Source organism: Pogona vitticeps, chromosome 2, assembly GCF_051106095.1.
Source record: "Pogona vitticeps strain Pit_001003342236 chromosome 2, PviZW2.1, whole genome shotgun sequence".
NCBI classification, from domain to species: domain Eukaryota; kingdom Metazoa; phylum Chordata; class Lepidosauria; order Squamata; family Agamidae; genus Pogona; species Pogona vitticeps.
This window is the reverse complement of record NC_135784.1, coordinates 89,293,256-89,313,952: the sequence shown is the minus strand read 5'-3', so window position 1 is coordinate 89,313,952 and position 20,697 is coordinate 89,293,256. Positions and strand designations below refer to the sequence as shown.

At 41.0% G+C, this 20,697-nt stretch overlaps 1 protein-coding gene across 2 annotated transcripts; it reads left to right on the top strand.

Annotated features, from left to right (window-relative positions):
* The first annotated feature begins 399 nt into the window (after positions 1-399).
* On the top strand, positions 400-16,016 carry THG1L (tRNA-histidine guanylyltransferase 1 like). 2 transcript variants are annotated; one of them, XM_020791378.3, is made up of 6 exons: positions 400-621; positions 3,674-3,850; positions 7,441-7,610; positions 8,340-8,428; positions 10,023-10,130; positions 14,849-16,016. In XM_020791378.3, the coding sequence occupies exons 1-6, from the start codon at positions 518-520 to the stop codon at positions 15,008-15,010; spliced, it is 810 nt and encodes a 269-aa protein (XP_020647037.1). In that variant the 5' UTR covers positions 400-517; the 3' UTR covers positions 15,011-16,016. The 2 variants fall into 2 exon arrangements, with proteins under 2 accessions (XP_020647037.1, XP_072846084.1); XM_072989983.2 differs by having other exon boundaries at positions 404-537.
* Positions 16,017-20,697: the final 4,681 nt, after the last annotated feature.

Here is a 20,697-nt window from a genome sequence, read left to right as displayed (position 1 = left end):
GACAACTGCCTACTCTTGTTATCGCGGGAACAGCAAGGAACGGACCAGGCGCCGCTCGCTTCTTTTACCGGGGCGACGCAACACCATCCCTGGTGTGAACGAATTGGACCTAAAGGGTGTGTGTGTGGGGGGAGTACCATGAACGTCTCCGCATCAAATCCCCAACAGCAGCCCGCGCGCATCTACCATGAGGGTTTTTTAAAAAATAAAAAAAATCTGAGGCTGCGACTTTCAGTTTCCGTGCCTCCTGCATTTATTCCCCCTCCCCTGCCTCTGTTTCCCTTCAGGAAGGCCTCGTCCCCCGCGCGCGGCAGAGCAAGGGGACGAAGAGAGAGACGGAGCCCCTCCCCGTGGCAATCCCGAACCCCCTTGCGGCACCATAGAGAGCGGAGCGGGGACCTTCCTTTTCCGGTGGCGGGCACTTCCGCTGGCGGCCGAGGTTCCGCCCTTGGCCGTGCGTTCGCGGCTGGGGCGCCCAACGCCTACCGCGCCGGCCTGAATTGTGGCCTCCGCCGCCATGGCGAAGAGCAAGTTCGAGTATGTGCGGGACTTCGAAGCGGACGACCGGTGTTTGCCCAACTGCTGGGTCGTCGTCCGGTTGGACGGGCGCGGTTTCCACCGGTAACGGGAGCTTCCCTCATTGGCGACGCGAAGTGCCTCTGGCTGGGCGCGGTTGCCACGGGCGACTGGCCAGCCAATGGGAGGGGAAGGCAGGGTTTTGGGGGGCGGCCCAATCCTGTCCAGATCTTCGTGGGCTGTCATGGAGGCCGGGTTCACAAGCGCTGTCCGAGGTTATTGTTAATCGGTTGTCAGCATACCTGGCCCGTGGTATCAGAAACAATAATAATCAGATTTTAGTTGGCATATTTTGACCTCCACCCCCAATTAGATGCTCTTGACGAACGGGGCTATAGTCCATATAAAGTTTATACCAAACGCAACGTACTGTACTGTGTTTGTTGCAGCAGAGTAACACGGCTTGTCCTCCTTGCAACTTTTGTATCAGGAGGTCTCTAGCTGGGGGTGGCAGTGAGTCAGTCCAGAGGCTGATTTGGGACCATGAGTATTTCTTTTCCCACGTGATCTGTATACTTGTATGTATGTATGTATGTATGTATGTATGTATGTATGTATGTATGTATGTATGTATGTATTTATTTATTTATTTATTTATTTGATTTGATTTGATTTGATTTGATTTGATTTGATTTGATTTGATTTGATTTGATTTGATTTGTATCCCGCCCATCTGATCAAATAGACCACTCTGAGCGGCTTCCAATAAAAAGAACATATACAATAAATAATAATAATAATAATAATAATAATAATAATAATAATAATAATAATAATAATAATAATAATAATAATAATAATAATAATAATACAAACAGACTGACATATATGAGAATAAAAGAAATAATAAATAAAGAAGAAAAATTAGGTATTGACAGGAGGTGTAATTTTTCAGAGGTGAAAGTGTGTGTGAAGTCCTTACCTTGTGTTGGGGCTGCACCCTCTTGTAGGTTATACCTCACTGGACTGTAATCAGACTGCACTTTAGGTTTTTTGACACTGTTGAAGTGTGACAGCTTTTTCATTTATTTTGTAGGATTTCTTTGTTGGGTGAGTGTCTCATATATATACTGTTAGAATGATGGTGGAAAGATGTTTTGGCCTCTGTGATTGCACCTAGTAGTCTGATCAGGCCAGCGTTGTTACCCAGGACAGGCAGAACATGATGCCCACAAACCCACGTTTGGTTCAGTTTGGAAAAAAACATAATAAATATTTGAAAACCAGGTTTCCATATATTAAAGGAAAGAAAGAATTCCCTTAAGTTCTAATGTAAGGAGTTCCAATCTGCTGAAGAGGCCATTGGGCTCTTTACAAGTTGTAGCTGGGATTCTTAATATCACCTTGGTTGTTGAAGGCTTTATTTTTTCCTAGCAGCAACAGGTTGTTTTGTTGTTCAGCAGGTTCAGGTCATAGGCACATTACAGTTTTAATGCTGACCTATTGTGCCATCAAGTTTCCTCTGACTTTGATAACCCTGTGAAATAGTGATTACCAAGATATATTATCATTAACAACCCTACTCAAGCTTTGCAAACTAAAGGCCATGGCTTCCTTGAGGCAATTATTTGATTTTGAACACATGTATTTGTTGGGGGTCCATAGTATAACACTTCTCCAACACCACATTTCCAATGAATCTTCCACCTCACACTGCCAGCTTTCTTCATTGTCTAGTTTTCACATTCATATATGTAATAATAAGAGCCATAGTATGGATGATTTTGGCTTTCCTCTCTGTAGTGGAAGGCCAAAAGGTGACGTCATTCCTGCCTGTCCATCACAGGAGCTCAAAGGGGAGGAGCAAAGGATAGAACAGGAGTGGGGAGACAGAGAGAGTTAGGAACAGTTGAAGATGTGGAATGAGAGTTAGGGTTTAGGAGAACAAAGGAGAGGGTTAGTGAATTGAGAAATATTGATTGAAAGCAAGAGAGATATTGATTGACAGCAAACATGATCCAATACGTATTAACACCTGAAACAGTTCATATGTGATTTACCTTTTGATTTGTTTGACAATAAAAGAATATTTAATTAAAACTCTGCTTCCTAAGTTCTATAACCCTTTGTGTTGGCAGCACCTGAGACATAAATTGGGATTAGGAGAATACCTGGTGGCAGCGTGAAGGGTGTGCACCTTTGTGAGGGCCAACTAAATAGAGGCAACAAAGGGTAGATCGCCATAGTCTCCAGAGCCATATCCTTACATTTAAGGACCTTAAGGATATTTTTCCAATTTTTTTCAATAGTTTCTCTCCCAAGTATCAGTCTTCTGATGTTTTGGCTCCATTTTGAGTGACGATTGGATCATAGAGGAGAAAAACTTTTAATTATTTCAATTTCTGCATTGCCAACATTAACATTATTTAATTCTTCTGTAAGCATGATTTTTGCTGCCATTCTATTACCATAGACAAATCAAAATACCTTGATGGCAAATTGTTGCTCGTTAACAAGTACTGTTTACATTCCTAGGCATGTCATTTTAATAAGCAGTTATTTGAAGTGATGAGCAGTGATTTCCCTTACACAAGCATAAATTGGCAGTAAGGTCCTGGTCATTATTTTTTCCAATAATATATCATCTGCATATCTTAAATTATCACCTGAATCTTATCTAGGTTTTTATGTGATATGTTATAAACTCTTAGGGAAGTTAAATATGACACTTACCTATTCCAGTTGTAAACTTTGTTTCTCCATGGTCTGTCTAAACAGTAGTCTCTCATTCAGAGTCTCTGTTATGCATTAGAACCATCAAATGTTGTGGCACAATTGTTTTAGAATGATCCACAGATTTTCATGTTGCATGAAATTCTTTGGTATGTTCTGGTATTCAGTGCATATTTGCAATGTCATCCCTACTGCCATTTCTTATTCTGCATCAAGTATAGATATCTGGCATTTCTTGCTCCATGTATGGTAAGTGTTTTTTGCTGCAAAATCTAAAGCATTACTTTACTACATGGAAAATTAAAGCATTGGTCCCATGGTTATTCCAACTAATTGCAGTATGTTAGGCACTTGTTGAGAATAACTTTTAATAGTTTTGACAATCCAGCTCTCTTACAGTGCTTTCTATATTTTCTCTCCAAAGCTTTGCTGAACAGCATGGTTTTAAGAAGCCGAATGATGACAGAGCTCTTCAGTTGATGAACAGGAGTGCCCAAACGGTGATGGAAGAGCTGGAGGATATTGTCATTGCATATGGACAAAGTGATGAATTCAGCTTTGTTTTCAAAAAGAAAAGCAATTGGTTTAAGAGAAGAACAAGGTAACTAATTTTAAAATGTGTTTCTCTGCAGCCTTGTACATATAGCCCTTTTGCCTATACACTTGCTTGTTTAACATATTTGTTTACATAAATGGTGGATTTATACTTAATTAGGTATTATCTTTGCTTGGACCCCAGATCTTCACTTTGATTTTGCAACTACCATACTGACAATCCAACCATCACTTTTATGCAGTTACTTTTATGACTTCCCACACCATAGATATACCTACTAAAGGCAAGACTGAATAAAATCCCAAGGGCTATTTGTTTTTAATTCATTTTGCTTTGGAATACTGTAAAAGACATTCCTTGTTACCTGAATGCAGATACTTACAATATAACAGAGGGAAGAAAGGGGGTAGTTTATTTCAGAAAGTAGCAGAGTCATCAGTAAGAAATGTTCATAGATATAATTTGTAGGTGGCGAGGAGGGAGTTGTGTATAAGTATCCTTATATTTTGTCCACATTGCTAATCAGGTGGCCATCAAGCATTAACAGTATGTTGAAGCCTGACTGGAGAATTATTTTATTTGTTTATTTATTTATTTATTGAATTTATATGCCGCCCACTCTACCCAGAGGTAGATAAGAAACTTTCCAAAAGAGGTGATGGAGCACACAAGGAAACTGTTCATTAGTTACACATTGTTGCTTCTCTAAGATGTGGAGTTGTTAGAGTCATTGCATTAGTCACATAAGGAATTTGAACAACATAGGATTATAGTTCAGTCTAATGCGGCCCACTGATTATGGGTGGACTTTAGTGTCCACTAGAGTGTGCCAGACCATACCTTTCTCTGGTTTGTCCTGCCATGTTTAAAATATGTAAATAGTGACTTTCATAGAGTTGAATCAAGACTGAAATATGCTGGGGCCTTGGAGATCACAATAAGAGAGAATGTTAGCTTGTCACAGCCAGGCTAGCCTATCTGCTGGGGGAAGATTCCCATTTGCAGTGGTAATCACTAAATAAATTATGCCCGTGGTTTGTTTATGACAAGGGTGTCCAAACTACAGCCGGTGGGCCACATCCGGCCTGCCTTGCTGTTTTATCCATTCCCTTCAGCCTGTGCGGGGTGTGTGTGTGCACATGGGTGTCTGTGCGCAGGGGCAGGCGGGCATGTGTGCCGATGCACACATTCCTTCAGCCCTTAAAATGTTTAAAATATATGATGTGGCCCTCATGCTCAAAAGTTTGGAGACCCCTGGTTTATGACATCACATCCATTAGGACAGTGGTTCCCGACCTTTTCGTAACCACAGACCAGTTGGGGGGTGAGGTCCATGTGTGAGTGGGCGTGCTTGTGGGTAGGCATGGCATGCTTGCATGCATGCATATGTGGATGATCATGGTACAGTCATAGGTAAGTGGGGCATCCATGCATATGCACGAGGATTCCACACCATGCGCCATACCCACCTGCAGACTTACCCGCTAACTGCGTGCGAGCATACCATACGTGCGCGCGAGGGGGTGGGAGATCTGTCTCCGCAGCCTGGTCCTGCGAAGCCCATGGACTGGCACTGGGCTGAGGACCGGGGATTGGGGACCCCTGCATTAGGAAGTGTCTCTCCAGGTTGTCTCTCCATTAATGAGCCAGGGAAATTTTTCAGAAACCAGGGAGATAGTAGGGCTAACAGGTTACAGTGAACATGTATGGGCAGAAGATCTGTGGCTTGTTTAATTGCTGTTTGTATAAGCAAGAATGATCACAGGTTACTATTGCTCTCTAGCTTATTGCAACATATGATCCAGACCTCAGAACAGACTTGGGAGAACATAGTACAGTCTCTGTTCTTCTTAAGATTCCACACTTCCCAAGTTTGCAAAAAGAATTCTCAGAAGTTACACAATGTAGCTGGACAGTGGGGCAGCCCCTCCCCCAGCTGTTTTAGGCTAGGGGAACTTACAAAGTCAGAATTTATGCTGGACAGCTCTGGAGCAGCAAAATTTCTCCCTGTAGCCACTAGAGGGTACGAGGTGACCATTTATTTTTTCTTTAAAAAAAAGATTAAAAGAAAATTATTTTGGATGATGAGGACACTAGAACAGGTTTGGCTTTCCAACATACAGAGATGGGGTATATGCTCTTGGATCTTTGAAAATTGTCTGCCCTTGGAGCAGACCCACTGAAACCAACATGGATTAATCAATTTAGTCATGAATAACTTAATTTCAATTGATTAGAGTAATTCTTAGTTTAGGATTATTACACTGTATCTCACTGATCCATTATTGTTGCCATTATTATATGCTTTGGAGCTTCATGGCCTTAGAGAATTTGGGAGTGAATCATAGAGCTCTAGAACAATTCAAACGTTGTTTTGAACTGACGACGTACGAGGTAAAAATGTCTTGTGTAACTTTGCTCCCAGTACAACTCAGATTGGGCCTTGAAAACATTGAACTTTGGGCTGAATCCCATTAATAACAAAAATACTGGATTCTCCTTTTTCAAAAAAGATTTAAATTTTAGTGTACATGCGAGGTATATACATTTGTGGAGCACTGTGCCGGGGAATGGTTTTTCTGCTCCCCTGCCAGAGGTCCATTTATGTTGGGATGGATGTGGAATCAATTTCTTGTAATGGATTCTGCATACGTGGATGCCCTATCAGCTTTTTTTAAAAAAAATCATGCTACTAGATAGTACCAGGTTTGCCAAAACAAACAAACAAACAAACAAACAGAAGTATTGGGCTTGCTGAGCAAGCCAGCAAACCACCCAGTCACATTCCCTTGCTTGCGCATCTCTTGTCCCCTCAACCACCCACCCCTCAGGCACCTGTCCCTGTGCCCTCCCGCCCTCATCCCTTGCCCGTTTCCCTATCGGCCTTCTCTCATTCCTTTCTGTTCATTCATTCACCCTCCCACCCCTTAATTACTCACCCATGTACCTTTCAGACACCTCAACCCACACTCTCCCACCCTCAGCACTTGCCCTCTCATCCTCTTCTACATCCCTTTCCATTCTCCCCACCATGCCATGTCAAACCCCCATGATAGGAAATGGAGATTGTAGTGGTGGCAGTAGCAGTGGGGAACCCAAGGTAGCGATGGGGAGCCCAAGGCAGTAGGGGTGGGGGCAACAGGGTGAAGAGGCATACACTGCCACAAAAGGTTTGGATTCTGGCTAAAGTTCATGGGACTTTAATCCAAAAAAAGAGATCCCTCTGCTGGTTTATTCCAGCAGGGGAAACAGACCCTTAGGCTGATTAAAAGCTTTCTGTACCCTCTCCGTTTAAGTTTTTGAGGTTCCCTTGGGATCCCATTTGCCCAGGGGGAAGCTTTTGGGAGTTTTGGGATGGGGGAGCAAAGCCCCTAAAAGTTTAAAAACAAAACAAAACACCACTGAATCACCAGGATTGGGAAATCGAGTTTTTTTTCAAAGAACCTAAAATGGGGGTGGGATAGGGATAGTAAGTTTTTAATTAGAGTAAATTAAATGTTTCTTGCACCCAATGTGAGTTGTGCTGGGAGGGAAGTTATGCAACAGGATTTTGCCCACTTACATAAACTAATCAATTGTGGTGGTGATGATAAATAACCTATACTTTTTTTCCTCTTCTCTTTTCTATTTATAAGCAAGTTCATGACTCACGTGGTTTCCCAGTTTGCCTCCAGCTATGTTTTCTATTGGAAAGATTACTTTCAGGACCAGCCTCTCTTATATCCACCAGGATTTGATGGACGTGTTGTGTTGTATCCAAGTGATCAGAATCTAAAGGACTATCTCAGCTGGCGGCAAGCTGACTGTAAGCTGCTCTTATATACACAAAAACTTCCCACAGCACCTCTCCTTTGTTTTGGTAGCCAAGACTTGGTTGATGCTTTCAGCTACAGCCTGTAATTACATCTACATCAACATATGCAATCCCAGATGTTCCAAGTTCTTTCTTAAGTATTTAGCCGTTATGTCTATGAGATGGCTAAATAACTCTGAACACACCAGAAATATTGCAAGTTACAGAAGACAGTCCCATTTTCTTCTTGCCTTTCTGAGCTACAGATCTGTGGTATGAGAAATGCAAAATGCATTATATTTAGTTGTGCAGTAAGATGTGAAAAAGTGCTGCTATCTTCTATTTTTCAGAGCAGTAACGTTGCTGGTCAGTCAAGACCAGCAGTGCTATCCTTCATTTTTCTCAATTACATGCAGCAGTTGACTTGGCTGACTTCTCTCGCAATAATCTGCTTATTGGATTAAGTAATTTCCCCTGTAATGGATAGCATTAGTTTCCCATTACCTGTGGAAATCCCACTGTGAAACAAAGCTGCATAGCATGGAAGTTTACTTACTTGAAAAATACATTATAGGAATGTCTAGTAGGCTGATGATATATGAAATGCTGCTAAATATATTAGCCTCAATAAATTTTTATATTGAAGTTAACATCATACAGTTTATAACTGTAACTACTGTTGTGAAGGCACGGCTTAATATATTTCTAATTCAGTCCAAATGTGATTATTTCATTTGGCAGGTCACATAAATAATCTCTATAACACAGTGTTTTGGACTCTTGTGCAGAGAAGCAGTTTGACACCGGAACAGGCACAAAAGAGACTGCAGGTATGAAACTCCCGTCTCAGTACTGTATCATACTGTATATGTAGTGCTAATAGATTGCATTCTTGTATCTTGGTAGAAAATGTTTATCTTAATATAATGTTTCTTGTTAGAATGTGGGAACAGAGGCATTGGGTTTTTTAAGTCATAGTCTGATACCGGACAAAGTTAACCTGCACAAATCCTCCTTTGTGTGTGCTTATCTCCCTTTTCTACCCATGGATCGGTTTGCATCCTCTGCATTGAACTAAGTATGGCTGCTTTGTTAGTGAGCCCCCAAATGCAATTAGCATGGAACATTTCTTATTAATCTGAGCAGCCTTTTTAAAGAGTAGAATGCAGGTAAATCTGTGTGCATCTGCTGTCTTAAGTTTATCATTGTCTTAAGAGCTGTAGTTATCATGGAAAGGATCCCACCGCAAATGTTGAGCATCCTGGAGAAGGCTTACACTTGCCTCTATGCGTTTCTTGTCTTAAGTGAATTCTGTACTCTCAACTTCTATGGAATTCCTGGTTGCCATTGGTGACCAAGCTAGTACTGTAGTTAAATACAAAAATGAAGTGCAATCATTAGCAACATATGTGCCAATAATAATTCTTATTAACTTGTGCATTGAAGGAAAAATTTGTAAGAGGGGAGAAAGCTGGAAAGTAGTCTATGATCCTGTGGCAGGGGAAGATAGGAAGGGAGTTCACGTGCTCACAGGGTGCTTTCAGTCTTCTGATTTTTGGCTAGATTGTGCTGTGCCTTAATTTGCTTGGTACAACAGAGGAAAAACTATTTGATTTTAGAAGTGCCAGTGCTAAGTGGAGTTTAAGATGATTCCAGTGAGTAATTAGGGAAGGGCAAAAATAGCTTTTGGCATCCTAGTCCTAAAAATGTTTACCCAAAGTAAGTTCAGCTGGGAAAACATTGTTATTTACTTCCCAGTAAATTGTTAATCCATGTAAAAATGAATAATAAGAAAAAAATCACAGTGGAAATTAATTAAAAAAGAATAGCAAATAATAGAACAAGCATATTAACAGTATAGCATATTAACTATCAGTCATCAACACTTGGTGGAGCAAATGTGACTTAACTATGTCTAAAATCAGTATTCTGAACACAAGCATAGAAAGAGAGTGGTAGATTTAACCCCCGGTATGGAAAATGTACAGGGTGCTGTAGATTCTTTCGTATCCCCGAACACAATGTTCACATCCTCATTGGAGAAAAAAAACCAGTCACTGCAAGCAGGGAAAACCCCGTCCTTTTCAAGCAAGATTTCCCTTAATGACTGGCTGCCTGAGTGAGCTTTTTAACAGATGGTTGTGCCTTACTGCTTTGAATGCGTTTTTGATATTGCTTTTGTTTATTGTATTTTACTGTGGCATTTGTCAGTTCTTTTTAAGTGTTAGTATACTTACTGTTTTTAGCTTTCAATATTGCCTTTCAATTATGTAAGCTGCCTTGGGTCCTCCTTAAGGAGAAAGGTGGGGTAAAATATTTTAAATAGATAAAATAAAATTGCATGCAAAGTGATCAAGAGATACAATGTTTTCATGGATTTGTTGCCATTTTTAACACAAAAATGCCTTTTCTCTTTATTCTCAGGGGACGCTTGCAGGAGACAAAAATGAGATCTTATTTTCGGAATTCAACATTAACTATAACAACGAACCCTTGATACATAGAAAAGGCACTGTTCTAATATGGCAAAAGGTAAAATTGTTTTCAACATACCAGTTTTCATTTAAAACAGCAGCATACAGTTTACAAGTGATTATACAAAATATTACATGAGAATGAAATAGTTATTTACCATTCTATGTGTACTGAGTCTCTGTGTGCACCTGCTGTCTTAAGTTTATCATTGTCTTGAGTAAGAACCACCATTAGGCAAGTTCTCTGAGTGAGAAGGGATCCAGTTATCATGGAAAGGATCCCTTCTCACTCAAAGAACTTGCCTAATGATGGTTCTTACTCAAGTGTTAACTAATCCTGAACCATGCAGTACCTATTCTGTTCTTGAAGGAACAGAGAATAGATACACACAGGTTTCTGTAGCAAGGTTGGCTTCATGTGCCGCTCATGACTCTCAATGTTCTTCTCTCATGGGCATCACTAATTAAACTTGAGGTTAATAATCACACTGATATTTTAATAAGGCCAGTGAGAATTAAGTACTTAATTCCACTTGTCAGAACTGAGATAGGTTGCTCGACTCTCCCAAGAGTTACAAAGATATATAGACCACTTGGGCGAAGCTCAGAAGCCTGTATTCTTACACAGTTGGCACTGAATTTAAAAGGTAATCCCAGTGTGACTCAGTGATGTTATGTACTCTTCTTTACAATGTCATTTTGCTTTCTGAAATTCCTTTACTTCTCAGACCCAAGTAGAATTTATTGAACATTCAATAAGTTCTTAATTTTTCTTCATTTTATTGAGTAAGCAAAGCAAGCATTTCGAAAAGAATATATGGATGTCTGCCTGAGTAAATGCTTGAAAACTCAGAACTAATAAAAAACTTAGAATACTTAATGCGATAAACCTGAACCAAAAATTAAGGTGAATATATGAATATATCGATGTTCTGATATAAAGAATAAATCATATAAACTAACAAACTTGAGTATTATATTTGGAAGACTATAACCAATGTTACAAAAATGTTCAAAGTATCTTTGACACTTTTGACAAAACAAAAATATTCGCTAAGTGAAAACACTTTCTTAGAAAAATAAATCAGTTATAAATTCTCTATCAAGTCACGTCTATGAAATATCTTAAAACAAAATGTATTAAAAATAAATTTAAAGCATAAGCAAGTTGTATAATCACATCAACAGAAAGAAATCTTACCCTCCCAGTACATTCCCCCCCCCCACATGAAGCTTGCTAAGCATCATATCAGCTCCTTAAACTGATTTCAACTACTTTTATACTCTTTAAGAATTATAAACAATTCTTTCCTAACTTTGGTTTTCTAACTGTAAGAAACTACTGCATGTTCTAGTTTAATAGAACTCTTCATTGACTCAGATCCCATTCTGTTTCCTAAAGTTGACAAAATTGTTTATGTAACATTTAGACTTATCTCTTAACTTTAGGGAAATTTTACCTTCGTTTTAATACTCAAGTTTAATGCATTGACGAAATACTCAGGGTTCAAATATTTATACTTTTCCAAAAGATGGTGCTATTGGATTATTCATCCACTTGTAAAATGTTTTTATTTCCTGACTGTTATGAAGAAATGACCTTGTACATGTTGCGGCTTTAACTGGCAATTTCAAGCAGCATTTTAAAGAAAAGGAAAAAAGGTAGAAGAGATCTGTATTCCTACTGGAATAGTTTGATGGACTAGTTACATTTGTAACAAATACTGCTGAATATATAGGTTTTGCTAGATTTAAATAAATCTATGTAGTGCAGTTCTAAGCACAATAACAATAACAACATGTAGTAAAGTTGATGCTGACTTGTGGTCACCCTTTCCACGGTTTACTAGATACAAAGCAAAATTCCCTTCTGTAATTGCCAAGATCTACACAGGCTTCCCCTTCAAGGATTGCTGCCTTGTCATGGCAAAGGGGCTTGAGTAATTCAGAGAAGGTATGGGCTATGCCATGCAGGGATACCCAAGACAGACAAGTCATAGTGGAGCGTTCTGACTAAACGCGATCCACCTAGAGCAGGAACTGGCAAGCCACACCAGTATCTTTGCCAAGAAAATTCCATGGACAGAAACAAAAGGCTAAAAGATATGACACTGGAAGATGAGCCCCTCAGGTCGGAAGGTGTCCAACGTGCTACTGAGGAAGAGCGGAGGACAAGTACAAGTAGCTCCCGAGCTAATGAAGTGGTTGGGCCAAAGCCGAAAGGACGCTTAGCTGTGGACGTGCCTGGAAGTGAAAGGAAAGTCTGATGCTGCAAAGAAAAATACTGCATAGGAACCTGGAATGTAAGATCCATGAACCTTGGTAAGCTAGATGTAGTCAAACAGGAGGTGGCAAGAATAAACATTGATATCCTGGGAGTCAGTGAACTAAAATGGACGGGAATGGGCGGATTCAATTCAGATGATTATCATATCTACTATTGTGGGCAAGAATCCTGTAGAAGAAATGTATTAGCCATCATAGTCAACAAAAGGGTGGGAAAAGCTGTAATGGGATACAATCTCAAAAATGATAGAATGATTTTAATACGAATCCAAGGCAGATCTTGCAACATCACAGTCATACAAGTTTATGCACCAACCGCACATACTGAAGAGGCTGAACTTGACAAATACTATGAAGACTTACAACACCTTCTAGAACTGACACCAAAGAAAGATGTCCTTCTCATTCTAGGGGACTGAAATGCTAAAGTAGGGAGTCAAGAGATAAAAGGAAGAACAGGGACGTTTGGCCTTGGAGTTCAAAATGAAGCAGGGCAAAGGCTAATAGAGTTATGTCAAGAGAACAAGCTGGTCATCACAAAAACTCTTTTCCAACAACACAAGAGGCAACTCTACACATGGACATCACTAGATGGCAATGCCAAAATCAGATTGATTATGTTATCTGCAGCCAAAGATGGAGAAGCTTTATACAGTCAGAAAAAACAAGATCTGGAGCTGATTGTGGCTCTGATCATCAGCTTCTTATAGCAAAACTCAAGCTTAAACTGAAGAAAGTAGGAAAAACCACTGGGCTACTCAGGTATAATCTAAACCAAATCCCATATGAATACACAGTGGAAGTGAAGAACAGATTTAAGGAACTCGATTTGGTTGACATAGTTCCTGAAGAACTATGGATGGAGGCTCATAACATTGTACAGGAGGCAGCAACAAAACCATCCCAAAGAAAATCAAAGTGGCTGTCCAACGAGGCCTTAAAAATAGCAGAGAAGGGAAAGAAAATGCAAGGGAGATAGGGGAAAGTTACAGAAAACTGAAAGCAGAGTTCCAAAGAATAGCAGGGAGAGACAAGATGGCTTTCCTAACCTCAGATATGCAGATGATACCACTCTGATGGCAGAAAGTGAGGAGGAATTAAAGAACCTCTTAATGGGGGTGAAAGAGGAGAGCGCAAAAAATGGTCTGAAGCTCAATGTCAAAAAAAAACTAAGATCATGACCACTGGTCCCATCACCTCCTGGGAAATAGAAGGGGAAGATATGGAGGTAGTGACAGATTTTACATTCCTGGGCTCCACGATCACTGCAGATGATAACAGCCACGACATTAAAAGACACCTGCTTCTTGGGAGGAAAGTGATGACAAACCTAGTGATGACAAACATCTTAAAAAGCAGAGACATCACCTTGCTGACAAAGGTTTGCATAGTCAAAGCTATGGTATTTCCAGTAGCGATGTATGGAAGTGAGAGCTGGACCATAAAGAAGGCTGACTGCCAAAGAATTGATGCTTTTAAACTGTGGTGTTGGAGGGGACTCTTGAGAGTCCCCTGGACTGCAAGGAGATCAAACCTCTTCATTTTGAAGGAAATCAACCCCGTGTGCTCACTGGAAGGACAGATCCTGAAGCTGAGGCTCTAATACTCTGGCCATCTCATGAGAAGGGAAGACTCCCTGGAAAAGATCCAGATGTATGGAAAATGTGAAGGCAAGAGGAGAAGGGGACAACAGAGGATGAGCTGGATGGACAGTGTCATCGAAGCTACCAACATGAATTTGACCAAACTCTGGGAGGCAGCGGAAGACAGGAGGGCCTGGTGTGCTCTGGTCCATGGGGTCACGAAGAGTCGGACACAACTTGACTAAACAACAACAACATAGGCTTGTTCTTCTCCCTGGCGGCACAGTGGGGAATTTAACTCTCAACTCCAGGTGTGCTCCATCTCACTGAGCTACCTCTCCAAATCCCAAAATGTCTACTCAGAAATACTCCCCACTGAATTCAGGGGGACTTACTATCAGATGTGTACAGAACTTCATAAATTTAATTGATAAAATTTCGATGTGAATAAATTCTGAAGAAAAATATATACTCTTACCTAATGAGCATTGCACAAAGTCTACACTTCCATTTATGGCTCAGTTGCAGCTCGCCATTGTTTATGCTAGGAAGGGTTGGTAGAAGTTGCAGTCCAGTGATATCTGGAGAACAGTAGTTTACGTGCTACTGATTTAAAACATGTTGCTTGATGTCTTACAGGAGCCATTCTTTTCATTTGGGGTGGGTGGGTGGAACATTTGTCTGAAGATGACACCTGTATTTTAAATAGACCAACCATCAAAATTATTCAACCAATTATTTCAACCAATTAAAAAAAAGTATTCCTGATGAATAAAAGATATATTTAAAATGTTTGGGTCCCCCTCCCCATTAAACTGAATCACTTTTATTGATCAAATATTCTAATAAAATCGTTAATAGCATCTAGAACATCAGTTCTGTATTAATTTGCAATTTTTATTTCTAGGTAAATCATGTTACTATGAAAAGAATTAAAATTCCCAAAGACCCTGCAGAGAAAGAAGTTGAAGTGACCCGGACAAGAAGTACAGTAGTTCTTTTGCACTGTGACATCATAGGAGATCAGTTTTGGGAACAGTATCCTGAAATCCTTTCTGATGACAGCTGACCTTCCCTACACAAATTCTGGGGTAAAATACTTTGCAGATGATTTGCAAGGACTGCATCATATGGAGAGAGAAGTGAATGGCCCAGTATGAGTGTTGCTATAGTTTAAAAAGGTGCGCTGCACCTCTTTAAACACTCTTACAAAGCCATGTTGTGGCCAGAAACACACTGCCATGAGTCTGTACACTGTACCATAACAGCAATGAGGGGCCTTATAGCAGCAGCATCAACCAATTTTACTGTGGAAAAAGAATGTCTTTAATTTAAGCTCTGGTCTCAGAGGTACTCTACTGATGCAAGTCTCCTGAGATTCTAAGCTGCCCATTTGAAACTTGGAAAACATTTAAGCTTTAACTTCAAATTAAGTTATATCATCAGGGAGCCAAGTTACAAATTATCCTACTTGCTAATGTCTCTGGATTATAAGAGTGATAAACAAAACACCTCTGCAAGTAGCTAAAACTAATTAGGAACTTTTCTCTCAAGTGTAAATTAGTTTTGGCCTTTCTGAAAGCTAGGAGACGTAATTTCCCACTGTAATCATACATTTATTGTTTGGACTCTCTCCTTGCTGCTTTTCTGATTATTAGAGAAGGCCTCAGGTGACCAAACTGGAATAATAAAGTTATTATATAAGGGCAGTATCACAGTAGGGTATGTTTGTAGGTCATGCTCTCATTTTACGGCTGTCTGGGAAGCCTGTCCTGTTCCTACTGTGGAAGATTGGTTCAACATCTTGCAGAAAGTACTTTATGGTGATGCCAAGCTGAAAAAGAGTTTGTGATGCTCCTCTGCCCTTCCTTTAATCAAAGGCATGAAATAATTATGACATGAGGTGTTTATGCAAAATACATTATCTAGTATGTTTTATCTGCTTTCTCCTTTGGCATGTAAAAGAGATATATTAGCCTTTTTGGAAATTGATAAATACTAAAACTATTTTCTGGTATAGTGTTACAGTTATGCACTATAAATATATTTTGTATATAAAATGTGTGTCTTTCTAATGGTCTGCATGTTGATTGAGGTTTCATTAAGTTGTAGATTGGGTGTGCCATGAGGGACAATTTAAATGGTTGAGAGATATGGAAAAATGTTCATTAATGGATATGTGTGCTGTTTGGTCAGTATGATTCCTGGCTGGAAAGAATGAACCAAGTCCTGTTGGTTATTTTTTAAATTAGGAGTCACAAGACAAAATATCTGCATATACCAGTAGTCAGTACCAAGACACATGGTTTGTGTAGTGTTACCAAAGTAACTAAGGTTGGTTGTTTCATCAGAAGTGTTCTTACTTCTAACAGGGCAGTATAAACTCACCCCTTAGTTCAGGGGTCAGGGAACTTTTTTACCCTTTACCCCCCAAAAATTATATATAGGCTGACATTACCCCCTTGATTCCAAAGGAAGGAAATCATAGACTATTTGAATTAAAAATATTTTTGAATCTACACAGGCTGTGTACCAAACTAGCAGGATGCACCAAATTTGATAAAGATATGCACTATTTTTGCTGGAACACATCGCACTCCAGCCTTCGGGTGGTATAGGGAGTAGTAAGGTGTCCAACATGCCTAGCAAGTTGCATTAAATTTTTGCTAGCTCACAGAGGATTTAATCATCATCAGTGGCTGCCAGAGTGGTGCTAACAATGACATGCTAGAGACAGCCAATGCAGAATTGGGGGGGGGGGGTTTCCCTACCACTTTAATCATTCTATGTGTGGTGTGCAAAAAGGAACAAACCAGGCTAAAAGCCATGTCACCCACCCTGGTGCCACAGCCCAATATCAAAAGGCCAGTGTGCTTTTTTAAAATCATCAATGGAAAACTCAGCAGTGGCCAGCACTCTGCTCATTACCCCCAGAATTTTTACTTTTACCCAATTTGGGGTAATTCACCCCTGTTCCCTGACCTATGCCTTAGTTTGAACAGTACGGTACAAGTGAACAGTGGCTGTTTCTTTGGTTTTGTGATATGGATAATCCAACTTCATTCATAAATCTAAATAGCATCCCCAAATTTGGTGTTAGTTTGGGAGCAGTTGTCATTTGGGTGGTGGCACACACAGGTAACTAAGCGAGACATATTCGTTAACTATGTAACTATAATTTCTAACACTTCAAATGCATTGAAATAACTTTTGTAACCCTGTGTGTTAAAATTGGTTTCTGTATGAAGGACAATGCATTATGATGATTCTGTTGGAATGAATGGACTTAATCCTATTTTAAATATCCTTGTGCTAGGAATTAGATTTAACCAAGCACCCCTCTTATCTGCATTAAGAATCTGGCTTGGTCTCACCCTTAGGGTAACTGAATTTATGGATGCTGGAGTTGAGGGCTCTCTAAGCTTTTCTTGGCCTGTCCCATCTTGAGCCAGTACTCATAACTGTGATGTCTGGCTGTTGCCTCACTTTCATGCCTAGTTACTATTCCTAAACATATAACAAACAGGTCTTGACTGAAAACCTACATACACAGAGAGAGAGAGAGAGAGAGAGAGAGAGAGAGAGAGAGACAGACAGACAGACAGACAGACAGACAGACAGACAGACAGACAGACAGACAGAGGTGCTTGACCCCAAGCCATGCACTCCAGCAAGCATCACACGTTATTAGTTGCTCTGCATGATGGCACCGCTGTTGCACTGCAGCATTCATTTGAAACAATTAGCAAGCTGGCATGAAGTAAAGCAACAACTGAATTACCTAAGATGTTGAGGTGTACAAGTGGTTGAGGTATACACAACCTCTCCTGCAATCACCTCCCCATCTGACCTGCTGTTATCGGATATGGGGGACTGTGCACTGCTTGGCTTTGGTGCCTGAAAAGGAAGTAGGGAGTCAGAATAGCTGCTTGCTGGGGTTGGTAATAGGGATAATCCAAGAGAAGGAGGTTGTGAACAGAGACTCCTCCTCTTGGATTATTATGGTTACCAATCCAGTCAAATAGTCATCTTGGTTCACAACCTCATTCTTTGTACTGTACTACAGAAAAGGAAGGGTTGGGAAAAAGATGTCCTTCATACAAATGTCTTGTGGTACAGAAAAACCCACTGATGACACATCACTTATTCAGAACTTAGAACAATTTCCTTTGATTTTAGGTGGTAAGGAGGGAGGCTTGATTTTCATCCTCATGACAGTAACATTGAGCTCTTAGCATCTGTTATTGGTATAAAAGGTTGAAGAAGATTGGTTTGGATTTTAAATAGCATGGAGTATAAAATTGAGATATCCTATGATATACTATAGGCAGCTTATTTATTTATATTATTGATGTGCTGCCTTTCTCTCCATATGGAATGCAAGGCAGTTCACAACAAAACTACACAGTGATCACAGTTTTAAAATACTAGTAAAACTTTATAAAAAACAATTAAGCATTTGTCAATATTGAAACCAAAATGTAAAAAAATTGAAAAAAAAAACCATTAAAAAACCTCTGAGTTTAATAAATGTAGCATTTCCTAGACCCCTATGTATTGTTTAAAAGCTTGCCTGAAAAGGAAGGTATTTGCCTGACAACAGAAAGTCAACAGGGAGGAGGCCAACCTGGCTTCTCAGGGCAGTGCTATTCCAAAGCCAGGCTGTTCTTCTGAACAAAGATAAATGGCATCAAAGAGATGCTTCTAAGCCCTATCCCAGCTGCACAGTCAGAAAGATATCGTGGTTGCTATGAGGGATGTGTACAATCTTTGAACAAATGTGTACAAAGGAACTTAATGACTATTTGCATTTCCCCATGGGGCAGAGCAGAGAGCATGTATATATTAACACAGCATTGTTATGCATTCATGGACCATTCATGTTAAATCCAGCATTCATCCATCATAATTACAAATAGGGAAGGTGCAAGAAAATTCAGAAAGGTGCTGAGTTGATTGCAATGGAGGGAAATATGTTCTTTACCTAACGAACTACAGGACAAGAGGATTGCACATTGGCCATTTAAAGTCAGCCACTCAGACCAGATATTTGCAGCTACTGAGGCAAGAAGCAGAAAATACTGTTAATTTTGATAGAGAAATCTAGCAGTTCAGATGGAGCTGCAACTCTTTTAGTGGGGATGGGCAGGGGAATACCCCAAACATGTCAGAGGATTGCTGTTGAAGCCCCTCATTTTGCAGAACTTAGACTTTACAAGGACTGAAAGGTGCCTCCTGCTGGAAAGGGCTCACTTTTTGCTGAGAAGGCTGCGGAACAGCATCTGAGAGCTGTGAGTACCCCAGTAGAGGGATGAGGTATGGGCACTACAGAAGCTGGTGGCCAGGAGTGAATGAAAGTGGGTGAATTAAGAAAACATCGAAAAGTTTTGGACATTTTTTTGGAAATGTCTGAGGGGAAACCTACAAGGAAACACACCCAGGCCAGATGCTGGCAAGGACTTGGTTACTGCCGCTAAGCCTAGTCCACAGCTGGGTTCACCTTGTTACCTACCTATAGGAGGTACCTAAAGGCAGACCCCTCATCAGCTTTTGTGGCTGGAACTGGAGTAGATTCTCAAGCTGTTCTGAGGAAGCCTGTGCTGGAACTAAAAGGCAAACTAGGCGTGATGTTCCACAAGGACATGGAGAAGCCTCAGACCCACCTCCCAGTCCATAAAGCAACAGTGGGTGAACCAAGTCGGACTCGCTATAGCAGAGGGAACTAAGCAGCCTACCTCTAGTGTTTTTGTTGAGAGCCTGGCTGGTGGTTCAGCCTGGCCTTGGTGGACATGGAGAGGCTGGGATTGATGTCTCAGAAGGGGAAGATGTGATGTTTTCCCCACTCTGGACTCACTATTTTGGGGGGTGGGGTGTAACTAGTTGTTTATCATGAGACAACAAATACATTTTCTGGGAGCTGAATGGGAACAAGCATTACGGTTGCCTGATCCCACAACCCTACAGACTGCAGTGGACATGATGGGGAGAGAGAAAAACCCTCCAGCAATGAGACGGAGGGCTTCATACAATCCCTAAGTGGTCTCCCAATTAGGTGACTCTACGGAGTCAGCCACATCGAGCCAAAGAGACCAAGCACAGACCAGCTGGGGTGAACTGTAGGATGAACTTAAGGCCTTGCGGGGCTCCATGAAAGAACCAAGGCAGCAGTTAGTACCAGAGGTGTTTCAAGCCTGTCACAGGGCGGCTACAGACCAGGGGCAGGAGGCAGATGTTGGACGATCTGGCTGGAAGGCTCAAAGGGGGCAGAGAGGACCCTTCTGAAGCAGAGACCCTACAGCAGACCATCTGGCACTTTGTGGCCATGTTCCCTCTTCAACAGGGAGAGTAGGGGAGAGTAGCCCCTAAACCCAGCCACACAGAATTCAAACAAATACACGTCTTTAATGTTCATAATTCTTAAGGTGTGCATTCAGGTACTAGGTGTTAGAAAGGCAGGTGGTTTCCCAACAAAGTTGCGCTCCTCCGCCTCTCACTGGGGGTGCATTATTCCATGACATTTTCCACAGCGAAAGGGCAGGTCATCTCTCCCCCACCCCCAACTCGGCATCGTGATGGGTTGCAGCAAGAGAGTGGGTGGGTGTTGCGCCAGGTTTCTGTCCCTATCTTTCGGAGGACTTCGAGCGGACGGGGGAGGCCCCTCGGTGCTGTCATGTTCAATCACCGTTATTGACAGGCGGGAGTATTTCTGCTCCGAGCAGTCCCGGAATCCCAATGCCCCCCCTCCCCCGGGTTGGC